Here is a 22358-nt window from a genome sequence, read left to right on the forward strand (position 1 = left end):
TTTAATCAAACAGATACAGCACCAATAGAAACAAAGTAGTGATATTCACAGAAACGTAGAGCTACAAAAGGTAACATTTCTTAACAAACCGGCCTTTAATGGCACAAAAATATTCTTGTGAGGAAGGTGTAATTTAACTCGTTTGAGTTCGACGATTATCCAGTGCAAATCTGAAATTCCAACTAAAACACTAAATGGCCCAGTTCCACCATTAACGGCATGTGTGAATAATGACCAGGGAACATGAGGTCACATGGTCAGCTGTCAGGGCTCACAGCAGGCTCACGTGATCAGACGGTCCTGACGCTCCACAGAGCTGCTGAAGAAGGGACAGAAGAACAGTTACTCAGAATTACACACATTTCTATTTCAAATCATCATGCAGTTCACAAAGATTAATCCCATTTCACCCAATTATTTATAAACATTTAATTCTGTTTTATCATAATGTGGTTTTAGTAAAGAAGAGAATGATATTCTGTGATGATTTATTGGTTGGAATTTGCTTTAGCCCTAAAATGAAAGAATAGTATAAGTAAACATTTATGGGTGCTGGTAAATTAGCTAACATTTCATTTGAGTCCAAAGCTGGAATATTTACATCACTGTCAAACACGAGTGTTCTCTTAGTTTACTTACTTTAATCAGTCAGAGAGGCTGGGGAGAAGGAGGGCTGTGTGACCTTTTGCTTCACCATCTGGTTAAATGCTTCAAGCTTGAAATAAAAGAATAGAACACGTTGAACACAATTATCGTGACAATTTTATCTTCAGCGGGGTCAGCAAACTCCTGAAAACACGTGATGATATATAATTATGGTATGAATGCGTACAAAAAACGTTAATACATAGTTGCAGTACTCCATGAGATCATACTGGAGAAGTGTCTGTCTTTAAGTGATGAGAAGTCCTAAAGATTCCTGGGCCCTTATTTATCAAACGTCCTCGGCTTCCTTCTGTACACTGACTTTCAGTTATAAGGACTGGGATGTCCCTGTTATAATATGGGGTCATGTGTGGTAGATTTCTGACACCTGCAAATTGAAACACCCATGCTTATATTAGCACTTTGTTTTGTATGCAGTTAACCCGTCCCCATTAGAAACATGTGTCCTCTTTTCCACTGTCCCACTCTCCGCCTGCAGGTAACTCATGTACCCTAATGTGAGCTATTTCTGTATGCGACTGTAATATTGTGGAAATATCTCTTAAAACACTCATTGGAAATCTTAAACATTTGAATGAATGAGAGATTAAATGAATAAAGCCACTATTTGAGTGAAAGCAGCTGTTTTCTGTCGCCGTGTGGTGAGGAAATGAAAGAATCTGTTCATTATCTGAGACCCTCAATTTATTGTTTCAGAAGTTATTCCAATTGTTGGCTGTGAAAGATCCAAATCAGAAGGGTGTCAAAAATATTGAAGTATCGATACTTTTCAACACCACGTTTCAAAACGGTACCGAATTCACATTGGATATTAAAGTATCGTAGTCCTAACTAAAAAAAGCAGATCTACGATCACATTTTCAACCCAAGGCTGCACGGATGAAACATTAGGGAAGAAAATCAACCGTGTGTTGGTGTGTGTTCACCTTTTCTGTATCAGCACTGTGTTCAGATCATTCAGTTTTTTTGAATGGGAAAAATTATCCTATTTTGTTTGCCATGGACTTTTTTCTTTTTGCTGTGGTATCAAGTATCGTATTTTATTAGGGCTGCCCCCTTATCGTCGACCAGAATAGGGATAGATAGATATTAGAAGCAGAAGAATTCCTTTATTAGTCCCGCAACGGGGAAATTCGTTTTTCACTATATTATTGTTATTCATGTTACACACACACAGGCCCGAAATACACACACATGCACAAACAGGACCTATATACATGCAACCAATGGAGAGATGTTGGAGCGAGGGGGCTGCCAGTGACCAGCGACCCGAGCAGTTGGGGGTTCGGCGCCTTGCTCAACAGCACCTCGGCAGTGCCCATGAGATGAACTGGCACCTCTCCAGTCACCAGTCCATGCTCCATTCATGGTCCACACAGGGACTCGAACCAGCGACTCCGGTTCCCAGCCAAGTCACCTATGGACTGAGCTACTGCCGCCCCATTATCGGCCTATATTTGCGTTTTTTTAGGTGTATCGTATCGGCTGATGCGTGCTGCTGCGTTCACTGGTAGTTTTTCCCCGTCATTATTTACAGACAGGAGTCCACGGGCAGCTCCGTGTTGATGGAGACGCCTTTTTTAAGTCCAATTAATGTTCCTTTTTTAAAAAATCGAAGCTCATTTTTTATCATCATTGTGTCATTTTTGTGATGTAAATTGAGGGAGCAAAAGAAGTATCAGCTCCACATAATAAGCTCTAGAAAATCGGCAGTCCGTATCGGTCATCGGCTAAGGCTGATGAAAAAACAAAATTGGTATCAGCATCGGCCCTAAAAAATCCAAATTGGTCGATCCCTAGACCAGTATGGACCGGAAAGGTCATTGGTTGGACCAGATTTCATTGGTCAAGGAGCTCACTTCTCATAATGAGAAGAAAAACTGAGTGAGTCAGGTACGTTACTGTTAGCTGTTAATAAACGTATTTTCATTTGCTTTGGGCTTCTGACCACAGAAAAAGTTCTGAGTTTAGTTCAAGAAAATACGACAAGGCAGCTGCCGTGCATATGTTGGCCTGTTCATTTCTTTTTCTCAAGTGATTATATTTGCCGAGAGTCACGTGATCGCCTGGACAGAGATGGCAGCTTGAAGTTTCAGCTCCCGGCTCAACTTATTCATTTACTAGCTTTACCTGGGAAATATCATATTATAACTTTACTGCGAATTGTATAAACTCTTTGAAAGTGACATGTCTCAAAAATCCAAGACCAAGGGTCAAGATGTGGACGCTATTGCGGAGGCTTTGTTGGCAAAATTGGAGCCTCGCCTCGCTCAGATTCAACATGTGGGGGAACACAACGAGCGAAAGCTAACTGCTATCCACCAGCAACTAGCAACGCTAACCGCTAACCTCAATGACGTTAGATCTGAAGTCGACACTCTCAAAGTCACTGCGCAAAGTAATTCTGAGACCCTGGATGAACAAGCCCGATCTCTGCGAGACTTGGAGGAAAAAATGGCAGAAATGGAGGACAGAAATCGGAGATGCAATATCCGAATCATTGGATTAGCAGAGGGGCTGGAAGGATCGAATGCAGTCCAATACCTGACGCACTCCCTCAAGACATGGTTCCCTAAGCTGGCAGACGGTGGCATCGAGATCATGAGAGCCCACCGAATATACAGAAACGCTACAAAGAAGTCAGATACCGCCCCAAGAACCCTGATCTTCAACGTACTTCGTTTTACATCGAGGCAGGCTATCCTACGGGCAGCGCGTGGAGTGGAGCTGAAGGTTGGGGAGCGAGTTTTACGATTCACCGCCGACTACAGTAACTACACGGTGAAGCGTCGCCAAGCCTTCCGTAATGCCATGGATTCGGCTCGCAACAAAGGTCTGGAGTTTTTCCTCCTCTACCCTGCGATACTGAAGATCAAAGAGGGCGGCCGTTTCAGTTCGTTTACATCTGCAAGACAGGCTGAGGACTTTGTGCGTAAACGTCGGGCTCCCTCCCCTCTCCTTTTGGAGGAGAGGGCGCCCGCCTCTGAAGAGGATGCTTCGGATGCGGCTGGTAACGTACAGGATGATGATTGACATGTCGACCCAAGGACATGATATGCTCAGGTTTCTTATAAGGGTATTCATTTCATAACTTGAATGTTCATATTACCCTTTTGATGCTTAATGTTCAAAACCGTTGCAACAGCCCATGATTTGCCCATTTCCCCCTTGCCGTTAAATGATGCTGAGTAGGCTACACTCTGGGCTGTGTTGAGCCGTAGCAGTGCATGCTCTAGCATGTCCTTACTCTGAATACTCTTAGAGCATTGTAACCAGGTATTTAGCTGGAATATTTTACCTTCATATTGTAAGTTGGGCCGGTTCCTCTCTCGCTGCCCGTTTCCATTGCTGGTCACAGACCTACTTTCAGTGTTTGCCGTTTGGCTTTATATGTTTTCCCCTTACGTGTATTACTCCCCCGTGTATCTCCGTCTCGTCTATTTTTGTATGTTCGCGCTCTACATGTTCCGTGTAACGTCAAATCACAATGCTCTTCTGAACTGTTCTGATGATGTAAAAGGCGGCGTTGACGCGTCTATTTGTGCGCACTCTCCGCTAATACGTCTCTTTTTTGACAATGGGTGAACTGACAACGTTAGTCTGGAATTGTGGTGGTTTAAATGCCCCTCATAAAAGGACTAGCACTCTAGGATTACTGAAAAGGAAAAATGTTGACATTGCTTTCCTACAGGAGACACATTTACTTCAGGCTGACAACAGCCGCCTGGCTAATAGATTTTACCACACAATTGCATCATCTTCTGCCAATACAAAAACAAAAGGTGTGGCTATTGTTGTTAAACGAAATCTCTCACTTAAAATATTGTCGACATGGTCGGATAATTCAGGCAGAATTGTGATTTCTACTGTGGAATTTTCTAATAGGAAAATTGCTCTGATATCAGCTTATGCCCCCAATAACTATGACAAAATACTTTACAATACACTCACACATCAAATGTTAGAACAGGAAGATTGCTACTTCATGGTAGGTGCAGATTTTAATGCTGTGTGGGACCCCTTGGTAGACAGGTCGGGTGCGAGGGCAACAGGGGATCAGGCGCAGGCCACAAATGCTTTGAGGTTTTGGGCCAATAATTTAGGGCTTATAGACATCTGGCGTGTAATGAACCCCACTCACAAGGACTTTTCTTTTTATTCTGGTAGGCATAAATCTTTCTCTAGAATTGATTTCCTCTTTGTGTCTCCCCATCTTTTCAACACTATAGAAAAATCAGAGCTACTTTGTATTGCACTTTCTGATCATAAAGGCGTTCTATCTTCTACTACCCTTGGGAATCTATCCCAACGTGCTGTTAGATGGCGTTTCAACACTTCATTATTGAAAGATGAAACTTATATTTCTCAGTTTATTACTGAACTTGATATGTTTACAAGCTTCAATGTTGGGTCAGTGGAGGATCCCAGGATTTTGTGGGATGCATTAAAAGGCTTCATTAGGAGCAATGCTATTCTATACTGTTCTAGCAAACATAAAGCTAAGTCTCTTCATCTTAAAAATCTTGAGACTGAGCTCTCCAGGTTAGACTCCCTACTACAAACAAATTTCACAGATCAAACAGACCTTAAACGGTCTTTAGTCAAAAAGGAAATTAATAACATTCTAAAACAGAAGTCAGAATTTCTAATTCACAGGACAAGGCAACGCTACTATTTTCAAGGCGCTAGACCTAGTCATCTACTTGCCATGAGAATCAGGGCCAATGATCACTTTGCAGATATACCTATGATTAAATCTGAGGATGGCGTCATCAAGACTGACCCTGTCGAAGTCAATGCTACCTTTCAGAGTTTTTATACCAACTTATATGAATCTGACGTCACTCTAGACAGAGCCCAGTGTGTTTCATGGTTAGAAAACCTTAACTTGCCCCGGCTCACAGCAGAAGATTCGGCCGCCTTAGACAAACCAATCACGCTAGATGACCTGAGGGAGGCAGTACAGAGTATGCAGAAAGGGAAATCCCCGGGTTTGGACGGGATCCCCCCTGAGTTCTATGTAACGTTTTGGGAACAACTGGGGCCTTACCTACTTGACATGATTCTGTTCTCTCTTGATAAAGGAGAACTCTCAAGGGATGTTAACACTGCCTTGATCTCATTGCTCCTGAAAAAAGATAAAGATCCTTCTGATTGCTCTAGTTATAGGCCGTTAAGCCTCTTGAACTCTGACCTTAAAATTTTTGCCAAGCTTTTAGCCCAACGCCTAGAGCCTTTCATGCCCAATTTAGTCGACCATGACCAAACTGGATTCATAAAAACAAGAATGGCTGCAGACAATGTTAGACGTCTTCTGCACATCATTGATGCTGCAGAGTCATGCGATACGCCAATGTCACTCCTATCTTTGGATGCCATGAAGGCGTTCGACAGATTGGAATGGCCCTTTCTATGGTCTGTGCTGGAGGTGATGGGCTTTGGCCGATCTTTCATTGGGATGATTAAAGTTATGTACTCTAATCCATCGGCACGCGTCTTAACCGGGCGTACATTTTCTTCTCTGTTTCCTGTCTCTAGATCCTCACGACAGGGCTGTCCTCTGAGCCCCGCACTGTTTGTTCTCTCGTTAGAACCCCTTGCCCAAGCTGTTCGTCTGTCCCAGTTGGTATCTCCTATAACACTGCATGACACACGTCATCATCTCTCTTTATTTGCAGATGATATCATGGTCTATCTAGAAAATCCATCTCAATCCATCCCCCATCTTCTGTCTATTTGTGAGAATTATGGCAAAATGTCAGGATTTAAAATCAATTGGTCTAAATCTGCACTCCTCCATTTGAATGAGGCCGCCTGCAACTCCAACATTTCTTCTTGCATTCCGATCGTCAAGCAATTTAAATACCTTGGTGTTGAGATTTTCCCCTGCCTAAATAAAATTGTTAAACACAATTACTTAGTAGCCCAAAATAACGTTTTGAAGGATATGGAAAAATGGGTGCTTCTCCCTATGTCTATCCAAGCCCGTGCCTCAATTGTTAAAATGAACATCCTGCCCAGGATCAATTTTGTCAGCTCCATGCTTCCTCTATCGCCTCCTATTGACTACTGGACTAAATTACATTCAGCCGTTTCTAAATTCATCTGGAAAGGCAAACGGCCGAGACTTAAACTGGCCACTCTTCAGATGGAAAAGGAAAATGGTGGTTTAGCTGTTCCTGATTTTAAACTGTATTTTTGGTCCTTTGTTTTAAGACCTTTCCTTACTTGGCTTAATCCAGACATGCCTGCTTCTTGGCTTACTTTAGAACGCGCTATGACGAAACCATGGCCATTACAGGATGTTCTCTTTTCTAATATTTCTAATAAGCAGTGCCAACTAAGATTTGGGCCCATCATCTCTTATCTCATCAGGACCTGGCGGGTAGTAGAAAAGTTTTCTCGCATAAACTGTAACCGCACTCACATTCCCCTGTATTTCACAATAAGTCGTTACTGATAGGTGGGAGTCCTATAACAGCACGCATTGGGAACAACGAGGGGTTCATTATTTAAAAGATATATTCAGTGACTCTGGCTTGTTACCATTCTCTGACTTACAAAATACATTCAATCTGCCACGTTCTACCTTTTTTTTCTATTTACAATTAAGATCTGCGCTCAAAGCATATGGTGTCCCCTGGCAAAGTTCCTTGCCTACTCATCCTATCCGTAAACTGTTTACTAGTCAGTCATCATCAAAAGGTATGGTATCTAGGCTTTACCACTTCTTGGTCATACCCAAACATATTGGCCTTCCTATAGAAAGGGTCTGGTTGCGGGACTGTCCTGATCTAAGCGAAGAATTTGATTGGGACGATGTTTGGTCCAGCATCTCGGAGGTGTCGCGTAATCCTGATCACCAACACATTCATTATAACTTCATCCATAGAACCTATCTGACCCCTGTAAGGATGCACCACATGAAAATAGTCAATAACCCTCTATGCACGTTTTGCCCAACTCAATCCCACGGCACCTTTCTCCACATGTTCTGGGCCTGTGGCCCTGTCTCTCAGTTTTGGAGTGATGTTGCATCTTGTCTGTCTCGTTTGTTCACTGTCAATGTGCCTGTTCACATGGGTGTTTTGATTTTGAATGACTTGTCGCCTCTCGGTGTTGCTGGAGTAACTCAGAGGGGAATCTATGCTGGTCTAACTGTGCCAAGAAGATGGTAGCTACACGGTGGAAGCCACCCCATGACCTCTCAATGCGGCATTGGAGCCTCACGTTTTTGGACGTTATATTCATGGAACTATCCACAGCTAGAGTCAATGGAGCTTCAGAAAAGACTTTGGACTTTTGACGTAACCTAGCAGACTCTATCAAAGACTTGATGGGACACTAGAGCCTTTTTTGTTACATTTTTAGTTTTTGTCTTGTGTTTTATCTTTATGTTTGTCTGTTGTGTGTGTCATGTTTGTCGAGTCTTGTCTCCCCTGCCCCTCCCTTTTTTCCCCCTATTTTACGTGATTCGTAATTCTGTTATAACAAAAATCCAAATAAAAATTTGATCAAAAAAAAAAAGTGATTATATTTGCCGTGTGCCGATTTACGTTTGTTTATATTGTTTATATTTTTAAATGAAAGAAATGTATTTGTCAATGTAGTTTTACAGGCTGCTTTTTTATTTATCATATGTTTGTTATTGTGTTGGTGTTACATTAAGCAAGTTAAATTGAGCTGTGTTGTCATTTGAATAAATGTTCCCCCAGTCTCCTTGCTTTCTTCAGACAAATTCAGAATAATAAGTTAGACTATTGCTTTTATTGTTAGCTGGTGTTTGTGTTAAAAGTTAATAAGATGTAATATTGTTTTGAAAATCAACAAGATGTTATATTTTCCCCATGCTGGTTGTTTAACACATTCATTTCTCATTGGGACAAGGGTTTCTGTTAAATGTGTCACTAGTGGTCCCGTTTTTGCCATTATTGAGTGAGTGTGTATTTTTCATTAACAGCAGCCTAAACTAACAGTAGATACTCAATAGTGCCGTGTCAATGAGCGATGGCATGCTGACAGTGTAATTAACATGTGTCAGTGTGACGTACACTTGTAAATGAACATTTAGGCCTTACATGGAATCATTCGTCCACTAATGGACCTAAATGACGACTACTGTTCGACTAAGAAAATCCTTAGTCAGGGGCAGCCCTGTATTTTATACTAGTATTGTTTTGAAGTTAAGTATTCTGGTATTGTGACCAACCTTGGTTGAAAGTGCTGCAAAGGCTGCATGGAGTTTGTTCTGTATCCCACCCAGGCCATGATCCATGGTAATCAATGAACATCTTTCTCACATACGCCCACCACTGCAAAATTATTGCCACCGCTGCTTCGGATTTTATTAATTGTCATAAAGTCGCAATTACACATCACTGTGGGGGCATTCAACATGACACGACAGTGAATGGATGAAGGACTCTAGAATCTTGGAGACGCGCAACTTGATATGATTTGGGGCGGCAGTAGCCTAGTCCGGGTCGCCGGTTCAAGTCCCCACATCACTCATGAGCTTAGCTGTACTTTTCAGTAAATCGAATTGAAATCTGTCATTGTTATGTCCTGCTCACAAACGAACAAACAAACAGGAACAAAATTTCCATCACCAAATCTCCTAAAAGGAGATGGATCAGGAAACTGATTAGAAAAAACACACCACCAACCGTTTTCCTCAGGTTCGCCTTTATTTCCATCTCTGTTGGCGGCTGTTTTGCCTCTTCTGACTCCTTATCTTTTGAGACGTCTTTGGAGACATCTTCCTTGTCTTCGGACTGTGCTTCCTTCACAGACAGTGGCTCCTCCACCTTCTTCAAAATTTCCTTCCGTTTTGCTGCCCGTTGGATTTGTTTCCATTTCTCATGTTTCGCTGCCCAGTAACTCCTGCTTTTTGGCATCATTGTCTTATCGTAGCCTTTTTTTGGCTCAAGTTTGATGGCCTGCAGGCAGCGAGGGCCTGGAACAGTTCCAATTTTGCCTTCACTCTTAGACGGGTCTCTATTCGCAATTAAGTTTATGTCTTGAAGAGAGCTGGCAGAAGGGTAAGTCCAGGTATGTGGCGCTACAGGACCAGGAAAGTGAGGGTTGGTGTTTGGATACCTGGGATAAAGGGAGGGAGGAATGGCACCCTGATTAGGTGTCCAGTAAGAACCTGTAGCAGCGCCGTAAGTGTCACTGTGGTGGGCAGTGTACTCGGAGTTCTGGGACTGTAAACTGTAATCTGGAAATGCAGAAATATCTGCAGGGTTGGGATGGGGATGCATTTGGTCCTGTGGATATGGATGATGATAAGTTGATATTTTTTGGGTGTATTTTACGTCTTTATCCTCGTACCTCTGTACTTCTTTGATGTCCTGGTTATCGTCTTGCCGTGTCAGTCCATCTCTGTTTGTGTCTGTCGAGCGACTGCATTCAAAACTTTGTTCCAAGTCTTTGCTGTGGGGGTGCTGATGGCGAGAGGGGCTAGTCAACCTTGACGAGGAAGAGGAGTCGCTGGCTTGTCCTTGGGAGGCACTCTGCTGGCTGTCTTGCTCCCCTCTGCTGTCAGCCCTTGTGGCTTCTTGCTTTTTTCCATACAGCCTCTCTTGAGTCCGGTCTGCTAATTTGCTCATCTCTTCCACTTCCAGGCTCAACCCTAGAGTTTTAAGAATGTTCTGGAGCTGTAAACTCTGCTCATCCAGCTTTGGTTTTTCTTCTTCTTCTTCCCTCTCTCTCATCTTCATTGCTGACGGAGACTTGGAGCGACTATCAGAAGAAATACAGTGACCTCCTTTGCCATTCTTTTTCTCTTCGACATCAGATAGGGAAAGTCTCTCACTAAGGGATCTCTCTTCTGGATCTCTCTGACCGGGCGGGTCAGTCTTCCTCTCTCCACTGCTGGTACGTCTGCAGCCCAGCAGTGAGGCTCCACCGTTCGATTGTTGGCTCTCACTCCTTAAGGGTGGCTCTGGTTTGTTCTCCACGGCAGGGGGCTGAATTTTCAGAAGCGCCTCACCTAAAGGGAGATCCTCACTGTCATCATTGACAATCCTGCTAAGCCAGTCCATGTCCACGCCTTTGTTGAGAACGCTGAGGAAGCGCTCGAATCCCTTGTTCATGCTGCTGTCTGGTGAAGCAAGGATCCGACTGGGAGGAGGCGGTGTGACATCAGGGACCTGAGAGAGGTCAAACATGCAGAAACAATGCTTTTTGTTAAAACATGAATTCATAAAAACAAGAAGGTATAGCAACCAGACATGTTTTTCATACTCGGTATTTTCTTTGCTTGGAGTACCAAAAGACAACACTCAGAAAGGAGCATCGACTCCTGAAAGCCTGTTTTAATTCACTGCCTTTCTAAGTTTCAATCAAACCGGGATTTTATAGAAACTGAAATAACAAGCGTCTTATTGTAGCACACTTTAAATCAACAAGGCAATTTTTCATTTACAGGAGGACTTATGAACTTGCACTGTCCGTAAAGAAATTTTGACTACAGTATTAGTTTTCATTATGACACTGAATAGCCGTTATTTTTCTTAGCAAAATCTTGAAAATGATATGAGGGCTTTAACTTAAGAAAAAAAAAGATCAAAGATGCTAAAAAATACATTTTGGGAGATGTAAGGTAAGTACACAAGCACTCTGTCACACACACTGACACGTGCGCACACAGTGCCAGAGTATGAATTAATTTAAGATTACTTAACCTCCTGAAATTGGATCACGCCAGACAGGTGGTCTACACACACACGCAGTGTACAATAAAAAAAACAGTCGATTTATGAAATGAATGCATGTGTTACGCATGGATATGTAACATTTTTTTTAAATGAAATGTTGAGCTAATTTAATTGAATCTCATCATTTCCATAATGTTTAATTTATGCCACTCATCACATCTAATTATAAGAAATACTTTTATTGTAGAAAAGCCAAAAGCCACCTTATAAGTGGGACAGCCAGCATTTACTTTAAAGACAGACTTTGAGACAGAGGTGAAAAAAGTTCACGGAGCTCTGTATTTATTCTGTATGTCTTTTTTTCCATCTTCTATGGTTTTGATTTAGTTTGTTTTTCACCTTTATTTATTCAGGAGGGAGTGTAACTGAGCAAGGCTCTTTTTCAGGAACGGCCTGATCATGTTCCCAACTGTTTACTGAGCAGTGTTATGTTAAAATGTTCATTTTACAGGGGAAAAAAAGCATTTGATGACAAATATGTCCAAGACAAGTGGTTATGTATTATTGTCCTTATATTAACCATATGACCCCCTGTCAAGGGTACCACATCTCCCAGCCAGTGCATGGTTTTAGCCCAGGGCGGCAGATTATGTATAATATTAGTATTATATGAATATATTAATAATTAGGGATGCACTAATTATTTTGTTTTTCCTTTGCTTCTTTCTGGTCGTGAAGACGCTTCCCCTCCATTGTGTAAATAATGAATCAATAAATAATAATAAAAATGGTCACAAAAATAAACATGGTTTTTAATGATATTCAACTTTAAGACAATACACTGATTTCATGTGTGATTTTGAGCCTTTCCGTAAAGCGTATTTCCAGTGTAAAATCATCCCAGGGACTTTTTTTGGCAAATTCGGTCATCAAATAAGCCATCGAGACAATTTTTTTCGTGTCTGAGCGATCAATGGAAAAATCCGGTAGAGTCCCTGACAACCGAATCATTAATGGGCTCCTTCCTTTCGGATTGACTTTGGTAGTCGACTTGAATGGACTTTACTATGAGAGGAGCTGGTACCGGGGCCAGTAGGTAAATCTTTCAAACACTCTTTTAATAAACTCGGGGTTCACTAACTACGTGGTTGGTGCTTTGTTTCATGTGTAGGGACTCTTCTTATGCTACTACAGAGGTTTGGTGTTATCATGAGCAGTATTAGTGGTTAAAAAATATGTTTTATTGCCTTCACCGTACTGCCCCAGGCTAATTAGGGGCGGCTGTGGCTCAGAGGTAGAGCGGGTCATGCTCCATTCGAGAAATTTGCGGTTCCATCCTGCGGTCTGCATGTCAAAGTGTCCTTGGGCAAGACACTGAATGTTAACTGAATGTGACAAGTAGTGTGAAAGCGCCTTGAATAGTCAGAAGGCTTGAACGGCGCTATATAAGTCCATTCACCATTTAATTAGCGTTAGCTAGTGTTGTAGCAACGATTGAAGATTGTAGTGTAGTAAAAAAATTGGCTCAAAGGCTTAATTGTTGACTGAATTTGCCGAAAAAGATCCTGGGATGATTTTACACTAGAATTACGCTTTAATTTAGATTTGTATATTTTTAAGTTTTATTTAAATGCTAATAAAACATCATGTAAAAGAGATAGCTATTTTCAATCTGGGGGAAAAAACGTTACAAACCTCTCTGCCTGCTGGAGGAACACATGAAGCATTACTACGTCTCTGCTTCATTAGGGCCTTCACTCTGAGTTTCAGGGGGTGGTGGTCCTGCAGCAGACCATCTTTCCTCAGCATGGTCGATTTCATTCTCTCATTACGTGATCGGACCTGAAAAAAAACATAGGTGGCAATACAGTATGCTACCCGGAAAGCCTCCTAAAGCTGATAGCACTGTATTCTCAAGGTAAAGTAGTGATTTAAAACAACTGAATGGTGATCTATTACTCACCTTTGACAGGAAGCTGGCAGGATGTCGCTGCTGTAAAACGACATTCACTCGGTCTTTAAGACTTGCACCTTTGCATGTAGCTGATTGTTTATTACAGGAAAAGTCTGACGGTGTTGTCTTCATCACAAGCGGCTCAACTGTTTTCAGAGCAATAGCAGCTTTCTTCAGTATTATCCGCTCCTCTATCTCTCTGAGCTCTTTCCGCTTTCTTGACAGCTCCGGATCTTCTTGGTCCTTTTTAAGCGGCTTTCCATCCTCGACTTCTGAGTCCTTTCTGTGAAGGTTATGTGAGGGAGGAGTGGGTTCCTTCCATCCCACATTCACTCCCATCATGCCGTTTTGTGCTTCATCAACAGTGTGTCTTGAGTATACGCCGTAAGTGTCCCGCGCAATAGGTCTTGGGACATTTCCAGTGCTGTTATTACCATAACGCTGTAGACTTGGGTCCAGGTTTCTCTGGTGTGCCCGGATAGCATCCCACTGGAGTGGATTCATCCTTCAGCCTTCTCCCCTTCCCTCTGGTGCAGTGCTCTCTGTAAAATAGAAACAATGTGGATATAATACTGTGCGTTATTAGAAACAGACCTGTATGCAGACTGTTCCTTCACTGACACTACAGTAACATTATTTAAAAGAATATACCAACTACCTTTTGGTCGGGCCCCGAACTCGCGACTGTCAACACATTTATTTTTTTCCGTGCCAAAGACTTTAACTTGGCTTACATGTAGACTGCTTTAGAGAAGAGACTGAGCCTAGCATTGATAACCCAACCTCTATGACATAATGACATAGCGTAATATTAGAGATGTAGCAAATTCAGGACCGAACAGACAGTGAAATGGACTAAAGTTAGCGTTAACAACTGTTTTGAGATAGCTTAGCCTGGCAGCACACAGACGCTTTACCTCGTACAGCGGCTCAAACTGACGACACCTCTTCTCCTGTCCCACCGCGGGAAAAAATGTTACTTTAAAGGTTGTTATCTCGAAGCGAGTTGTTCAATGGCTCATTCATCTTCTACCGCTTATCCCGGAGTTGTTCAATGGTGAGATGCCAAAAGACAAGAACAACAAAATATGTGTGAACTACGGCAGCGAGGGGGCGAGCCTCCTCCAGAGGCCACCTCCCACAAAGTGTAACAGCGCCACCTGCTGGACGGAGGACCAACGCCGCGGTGATAATGGAGGAGTAGATAGAAATTAGACAACACTTTAAAAATACTGGATTTATTTTGAAATATTGGTATTTTTTACCGTTCAGAATTTGATAGAATATCCTCTGTGGCTATACCACTGCTGTACTAGCATGTGTTTTTTTAAATAACCAAGGCACTTCAACAAAAACCTTTATTTTGTGAAAAATCAGTAACCACTGTGTCAGAAGAGAAGAATTCAACAGTGTTTTCTGAGGGCTGTAGGCAGAGGTGGATGAATGCACAGGCTGGTCTAGGCTAAACCCTAGGGGCCCAAGGTGTGCAGGGGCACTGGATATTTGTTTATTTTTTATTTACTACACTGGGTGGGGTGGGGGTGGGGGGCACCTATTAGGGCCCTTGGAAACATTTAAAAATGTCACTGATTGGGTAGATGGATAGAAAGAACGAGGTCGCAGGTACAAACGGCCGAAATGTGTTTTCTCAGGAGGGTGGCTGGAGTCTCCCTTAGAGATAGGGTGAGAAGTTCAGCCATCCGTGAGGAACTCGGAGTAGAGCTGCTGCTCCTTTCAACACAAAGGCGCAGCGGTTCGGGCATCTGGTAAGGATGCCCCCTGGGCGCCTTCCTAGGGAGGTGTTCCAGGCATGTCCAGCTGGGAAGAGGCCTCAGGGAAGACCCAGGACCAGGTGGAGAGATTATATCTCCACACTGGCCTGGGAACGCCTCAGGATCCCCCAGTTAGAGCTGGTTAATGTGGCCCGGGAAAGGGTAGAATGGGGTCCCCTGCTAAAGCTGCTGCCCCCGCGACCCGACCCCGGCTAAGAGGTTGAAGATGAGATGAGAGATGAGATGACTGATTGGATAGATATGGGCTACATTTACCCAATCATTTGGCCGCATTCATAAGGTCAGTTTTGTTGTCAAATGATACGTTACTAGACAGTACAGCGGCAAAATGTCAGAAAGGAAAAGTGATAACGGAGCTCGAAAAAGAAAAGCATGACTGAAATGACAACAGGACCAAGATCTACTAAAGAAAATTCCTAAATTGACCGGATTTTTCAAGGTTGTGGACTCTTTTTCTGTTCTAACAGGGTTCGTTTCTGATAAAGCATGATTAATCATGTTGGGGGCCCAAACGAACAGTAGCCTAGGGGCCCCTGACCACCTTAATCCGCCACTGCTGATAGCGGAGATGTGCTCTATATCCAGTAAGCCATAACTAATGTGTCCGTAATGATTAACAAGAGAGTAAAATTGAATTTCCTCATTGAGGGATTAATGAAGTACTTCTTAAGGACAAACTTCTGTCTTCATATTCAGAACTGAAAAAAAAATCCTATATATATATAGGATATATGTGTATATATATATGTGTGTGTATATATATATATATATATATATATATATATATATATATATATATATATATATATATATATATATATATATATATATATATATATATATATATATATATATATAGTTTTTAATTAAAACAAATCTTTAAGTTCTGTGAATGTGGGTCATTGTCTCTACAGCAGCAACAGTTTATGCATCTAAAATGACACCTTCACTTGTTAGAATTGGTACATTGAATACATTTGGTCCTTAGTCAAAAAACTTCTCACTAGCATCATTCATTTTACAGTCTAAATGACTGACCAAGAAACCTGTAGATTAATCAGTTAGGTCAGACATCATTACTACTAATGTAAAGTCCACTTTTTCCTACAGAGGTAGCGTATACATGAAGACACTCTGAAGGTTGGTAGAGTATAATTTGAGGGGATTTGAGCTCCACAGGTGTTTGATAAATGGAAAAAATCCCAGGCCCACTTTCCCAAGAATGATATCGATAGAAACTACACTGCAAATGTAGATAATACTGTATATGCAATGTGTGATTAACCTGCTTGGTATAGCAATGGATGAATGAAACACGCTGAGTGCAAGCCACTTTCTAAACCACGCTGTCATATTCTGATCGAATCTTCTGTACTGTGCAGCTTCCAAGGAGGATCGTTTCATGGCATTTGGACTTTTGTGCAGGACAGTCTCATCCAAATTAAGCTTCTTCTGAAAATTGTTTTTTCTCTTACCAATACAGTCCAGAACAAAATGGTAGGTAAAATAAAGGTTCATAGCCATTTACTTAGAATCACTTTTTAATATTAGGCTCTCCAAATATTTACACAATCATTTTTTTGCATGTACACACACACACACAGAAATGTTGTCAACCTGACAATCAGAAGTTATGAGTAGAGCACATTTCATCATCATTGGTGGGCCAAAACCTCAACACTGGACTGTGGTGCTGTATCATTAGGATAAAAGCTTGTATCCTACAAAAAGACTTCTGTGAACAAATGGCATTTTGACTGAAATAACGTATCAAATAAAAAGATGCTTAAACAAAAGTAGAATATAACAAAATCAGAAAATCAGAAATCAGTACTTTCTTCACACCATGTGAAGAAATATGAACGGATATGAGATATATGAACGGACTGGAAAATGCTCAGCGCTCCAGCACCACTGATTTTAGTTTGTCAATCAACTTGTGGTCCGTTCATCATTTCATCGTCTGTGTTGTTTATTGCCTTTTATCTTGTTGCTGCTGGACAGGTTGTTTGCAACTGTTAAGTGTTCATTTTCTCTGAAGTGATGGAACTCCATGAGGGCCTAACTGTGTATTTTATTAACATATTTCACCATTCTCTAGAGGCAAAAAAATACACTACATAACTCAGTCGGTCAGACTTTACCCCTATGCAACTGTCTTCAACCAGGTTGCTTGGTTTCAATGACCTGCAAGCAGCGGGGCCGTGACAGTGTTTTGGGTTTTTGTGTTGTGTTCAGAGGCTGAATCGGGGTCATGCCTGGCAGGTTAAAAGACGGTGGGTTATTACTGTAATGTGGGAGAGGGTGCCTCGTTTGAGCGAGTACTGATGGAAACATGCCGAAAGGTGGGCCGTGGGGTTGAGGGAAGAAGGGAGGCAGCCGAGGCACGAAAAGCCCAGGTGCAAGGTGGGGAAAGTTGGGAGGCGGCGGTGGGTATGGCATCGGTGAATAGTTTACTGGAGAGTACATCGGCATAACAGGTGCAGGAGATGGCTCTGGTAATGTGTATGTTGAATTCTGAGAGTATGCTTGACACGCAGCGGTACTTTGCTGGGAGTAGGTTTCACACTTCTCACTCTCCTGTAAAGCACTATTGCTGCTACGTACCTGTACTTGGTGAATTTCTGTCTCACCCCCCTGAGCACTATACAAGTCTTTTTTCCCCTGTTCCTGATTTAACACGCTAAAACTTGACCTGCTTGACGACGATGATCTACTTTTCTGTCTTGGTGAAAACGCTCGCCTCGTGTCCCTCTCTCTGCTTGCTTTACGAGGGCGACCTTTGTCACATTCCTTCTTTCCATATAACCTCTCATGGATTCGGTGTGACATTTGGCCCAGTTCCTCGGATCCTAAATTCATGCCAATGGCCTCCAAAACATCCAGCATTTGCCTGTGCTTGTGCTCGTCTTCAGGCGACAGTACTGTCTTTTCCACCACTGAGGGAGACCTGGATCTACTGTTGGAGCTGATGTACGTCTGTTCTCCATCACCCCTTTGCAGAGACTTTTCAACAGACAGTGAGCGCCGCTTCGGGCTGACGGGCCTGTGACGAGGCTTAGAAGGAGCCAGTTTCTGGGATCCCTCGCTCTCACTCCAGTGGCTTGTATTTTGGTGGCTTCCCTGTTGCCTCCCAGTGTAACTGGGAGACCACAAATGATCAGTGTTCATGTGAGAAGTGGGAGAACACGGTCTGTTGGCCACTTCTACGGAGGTCTGATTCACGATCTTGTTGAGCGTGGAGACTTTCACACCCTTGTTGAGCACATCAAGGAAACGCTGGAAACCCGCGGCTGACTTCTTCGGCTCAAGAGAAGCAGCATCACTCTCAACAGACTGATGGGACACACACACAGAAGCAACCACAGTTTATGGAACTACTATCTGTAGTCCTTGTTTGACAAATACATTTTAGAATACGGAACTATTCGGAGTGAATTGGGGTCCTCTCTTATTTGATTAAAGAGACACGTCTTTTAGAAGAATATTATTACATAGTTTTTATTGGCCCAGATTCCCTTTCAAGCTGATGTGGGGAAGCCAGATCTTTGCCTTTGATTAATTAGTTAACTTACTGCTAGGCGGAATGACAAACATTTGTATCACAGTATTTTTTAAGTTTCACGCAATATCGCACTTTGTTTTTTTTGCATGACTAGGCCTTATTACATGTGCATAGTAGATGACACACAAGCTGGATTTTTACTTCTGTGTCATGGTGCTGCAGAGACTATGGTTGTAGCCCCATGCTAAGTTCAACGATTGAAACCACATGCACACCACAGTAACAGCCCTGCACTAAATCAGTTCCTACACGGGGTGCATCTACAGTAGTGTTTTAATGCAATTTTACACAAACCTTTTAAATGTCGCAAAAAAAACAAAATACGAATAACATTCCTTTCTATCGACAAAAAGTTGGTGTGACGGACCATGCAAGGCTGAGTAGAAGTACAGGTTGCTGCAAACAAAATAACTAGCCTCTGCCATCTAACGGACATAGGATAGAAAAATGGAGATCTTTAGGTATTTGTTTCAAGTTTGGATTGTTCTTTCATGTCAGCTAGTATGGGCCATGTATTCTGTCCAGAGATGAAGACGCGGTATGGGAATATCTGAAAAGACGCTAACAGGAAACAGCTGATCAGCCATGTGACTTTAATGCTTGCTACGTTAAGAGTGCATTCGTCAAAAGCATCCAACTTTTTCACCAAAAGCAAAACCACCTTGAGCAAACAGTAAAACTTTTTGGGCAATGTTGACAAAGTTTTAGTGAATTTTGCCATTTCCATTCAGCTTTTCTCATGCTATACTTCAAAATGTGCATCGAAATATGTGAATGGAAATACAACTAATGGTGGACAGAAGCACTGCCTGGGGACTTTTCTTGTGCACAAAAAGTGATGTTTACATTCAGTGGTACTCTGCGAAATGTAGTGTGTGCGGGTGTATTACATGCAATTCCTTCATCATAAACCATTAGCAAAATGTGCAAAACAGGCTTTAAAAAAAGTCTTTGTATCCCAAACAAATTGCCCGCAACTGTCACAGATACAGTATCACAATAATAATAATAATAATAACAACAACAATGATATTAATAAACCCACCTTTCCTCCAGATCCATTCAATAGAAACCTTCTATTTTGTCGGTAATCCTCATGATCTGTGGAAGGGGCATCATTCCTCTCTCTGAGTTTTGCATAACACTGTTTGATATGGAGGAAAGATTTATTTAAATACATTTTAAGAAAGGAAAGAAACTTTACACTGATGCTTACTCAATATTTGTTGTGACTAACCTTCGTAGATCGTTCTTGTGATCGTGTCCTCTCTTGTGAACCGTCACGGCTCCTCTCACGAGCATCTCTACCTTGATGATACCAGGACGACTGTCTGCAGTCCTCATGTTGTTGCCTAGAGGTGAACTCCTCGTGCCGATATCTTTGCCTGGAGTCTTGAGGAGTTTTCCTATATCTGAAATCATCTTCCTGCGATTGGGTATGTTTAAAATCCTTGGTTTTATCTGCGCGTGGAAAGCTGTCTGGTGATTGCCTGATTCTTTTATCCTCACACCTGTATCTGTAATCATCCTCATGATCCTCTGTTAACCTTTTCTTTTTAGGTGAAGGCGCGTGTCCCCTCACTGAGCCCTTTTTGCTCCACTCAATGAGTCTTTGCTCTACACTAAATTTGTCCTTGCTGTGCAGTCCCTTAGGTGAGTCACTGTACTCCCTACTGCTGCTTGTCCCCTCTCTGCTACCATGTCCACCCCCACCATATTTCTGATAGGGATCCTGGGGTTTATCTCTTTGAGGTTCCTCCCATTTGTCCTCATAGTCATCCCAATGCCTTGAGCTTCTGTCACAGTTCGGCCGCCTGCGACTGTACTCAGACCGGTTGGAGTGCATCATCCCACAGCAGCTCCAGCAAAGGAGAGGACGTCAACGTCTGCAGAAAAACATAAATAAACAAAAGAACATGAGCTTTAGAATAATTTATCTCACACTGGTTAAGAAATATTAGCTTCTACATCGAGAGCAGGAGTGAAACCTGGTAATGTGCTAACGTCAGCTGAAGATATTGACTCCAGACACACAGCGAACACAGCACATCCAGCTCTGATGGAGAGGTTAGTGGTGGTTAGCTTCTGATGTGGCTAATGTTAACATTTAGACCTAACTTGCGTTAGCTGGCTAGATCTGCAGGCTCTCCGCTAGCAGCGCAGAGGTCTTGTTAGTTAGCTTTTATAAGTACGAAAATAATAAACTCACAATACATCATCATCAAAGGGTCTTTTCTTTTTTCCAGATTAAAAAAAGAAAGATTTGCAGCAACCCCCTCGGCCTAAAGATGAAGTGCAGAGGCCAGTTTTTGGCTAAGCGATTAGCAATAAGCAACATAGCGTTAGGTAGCGTAGCATTGCATTACCTTACCTTTCCGTTGGACGGCTCCTCTTTCTTTAAGGGGAATTGCTCAGACTTGTCAATTTAAACTGTCAAACAGTTAAAGGGAGCTAACAGTTGTAACGGCAACCAAGACGTTGTCCAACTGGCGCGTCGCGGTGGGCTGCACCACCATGACTGGCCCCGAGACTTTAAGGGGTATTTGAATGACTGCCCCCTGCTGGACTGGGGCTGAACAACCTGGCAGGGTATCTTAAAGCGCATTAGAGTGCAGAGTGCCCCCTGCTGGACAGGAGTGTGGACAACACGACCTAAACCCACCCATACTAAAAGATGGCCCAAAGATATGCGTGTACTGAATCTAAGTGAGTTCACTCTGACTGTCAGTCTTATGTTGTTAGTCAATATAATGTTCAGTATTCTTTTTCATGTGCAATATATTTAAACTTCAATACCACCGGCTATATTATGTTCATTATTATGTGCAATTATATCTCTATTACATCATGTTCTATCATTTGCACTTCACGCCTTGGACACCTATTTTTATATTTTACCTTTTGATGCTCTTTTGTTATCTTATGTTGTTATTGTTGTCTTATTTTGTTATTGTTATCTTCTATTGTAAAATGTCTTTAAAAAACTGTTAATAAGTGCATATTAAAGCATTTATTAAACCTAACATGCACTGTTCTCAGTTTAGATCTGCTAGCTGCAAAAAGCATAGTCACTGTTACTACTAATAAATTACAAGCTAACAATTATTATTTATGATGCTATTAGAACATACGCTGTCTCATTAACATTATTAATTAATTAATTAATAAGCATCTTATAAGGACTTATAAGGCCCCTATTAGCTATTAACTAATACTTATTATACAGACCTCAATATAAAGCGTTACCTGATCACAGAGAAAATTAGAGATGTGTCTTCTTGATTTTCTCAGCGCATTATGTTATCATTTTGGGAAAGCTCAGTTTACACACGTAAACTATACCCAGCTGTTTTGGTAAACCTTCATTGTAGGAGAAGAAAAATCCTAACAGGGGGCTGAAACTGAGAAAAAACATGTTTACAAATTTAACAGGCTTAATGTGGACGGACTCTCACATTACCAATACCTGCAGCTAGTGCTGGGTACCGGTTTTAATTTCCTGTAAGATATATATTTTTTTAATAAACCACCATACCGGTGCAAGGCTGAAACACTTGCTGTAACTCTTTAATACGCAGCAAAATATAGAATCTTGTTCACTGCGAGGAGCGCTATGGTTGAGGTAAACTTGTATTGAGCGGGAAACCTTATTAGCTGCATACCTTTCTTACTAACTGTTATAACTTCTAACACAACAATTAATAACCCACAACTAACTC

General features: G+C 41.9%; 1 protein-coding gene across 3 annotated transcripts; it reads right to left on the bottom strand.

The window, feature by feature from the left end:
- On the bottom strand, positions 1-21150 carry LOC310953804 (uncharacterized protein). Of its 3 annotated transcripts, XM_083923011.1 has the most exons (7): positions 19877-19918; positions 19685-19783; positions 13291-13823; positions 13023-13169; positions 9333-10820; positions 640-715; positions 1-319 (listed from the first exon to the last, which is right to left on the bottom strand). In XM_083923011.1, exons 3-6 carry the CDS (start codon positions 13783-13785, stop codon positions 641-643), a joined length of 2205 nt encoding a protein of 734 aa, XP_083779137.1. In that variant the 5' UTR covers positions 13786-13823; positions 19685-19783; positions 19877-19918; the 3' UTR covers positions 1-319; position 640. The 3 variants fall into 3 exon arrangements, with proteins under 3 accessions (XP_083779137.1, XP_083779136.1, XP_083779138.1); XM_083923010.1 differs by lacking the exons at positions 19685-19783; positions 19877-19918 and adding an exon at positions 14199-14338; XM_083923012.1 differs by lacking the exons at positions 1-319; positions 640-715; positions 9333-10820; positions 13023-13169; positions 13291-13823 and adding exons at positions 16632-18410; positions 21011-21150 and having other exon boundaries at positions 19877-20525.
- Positions 21151-22358: the final 1208 nt, after the last annotated feature.

Source organism: Echiichthys vipera (assembly GCF_963691815.1).
Source record: "Echiichthys vipera genome assembly, chromosome: 2".
Taxonomy (NCBI): domain Eukaryota; kingdom Metazoa; phylum Chordata; class Actinopteri; order Perciformes; family Trachinidae; genus Echiichthys; species Echiichthys vipera.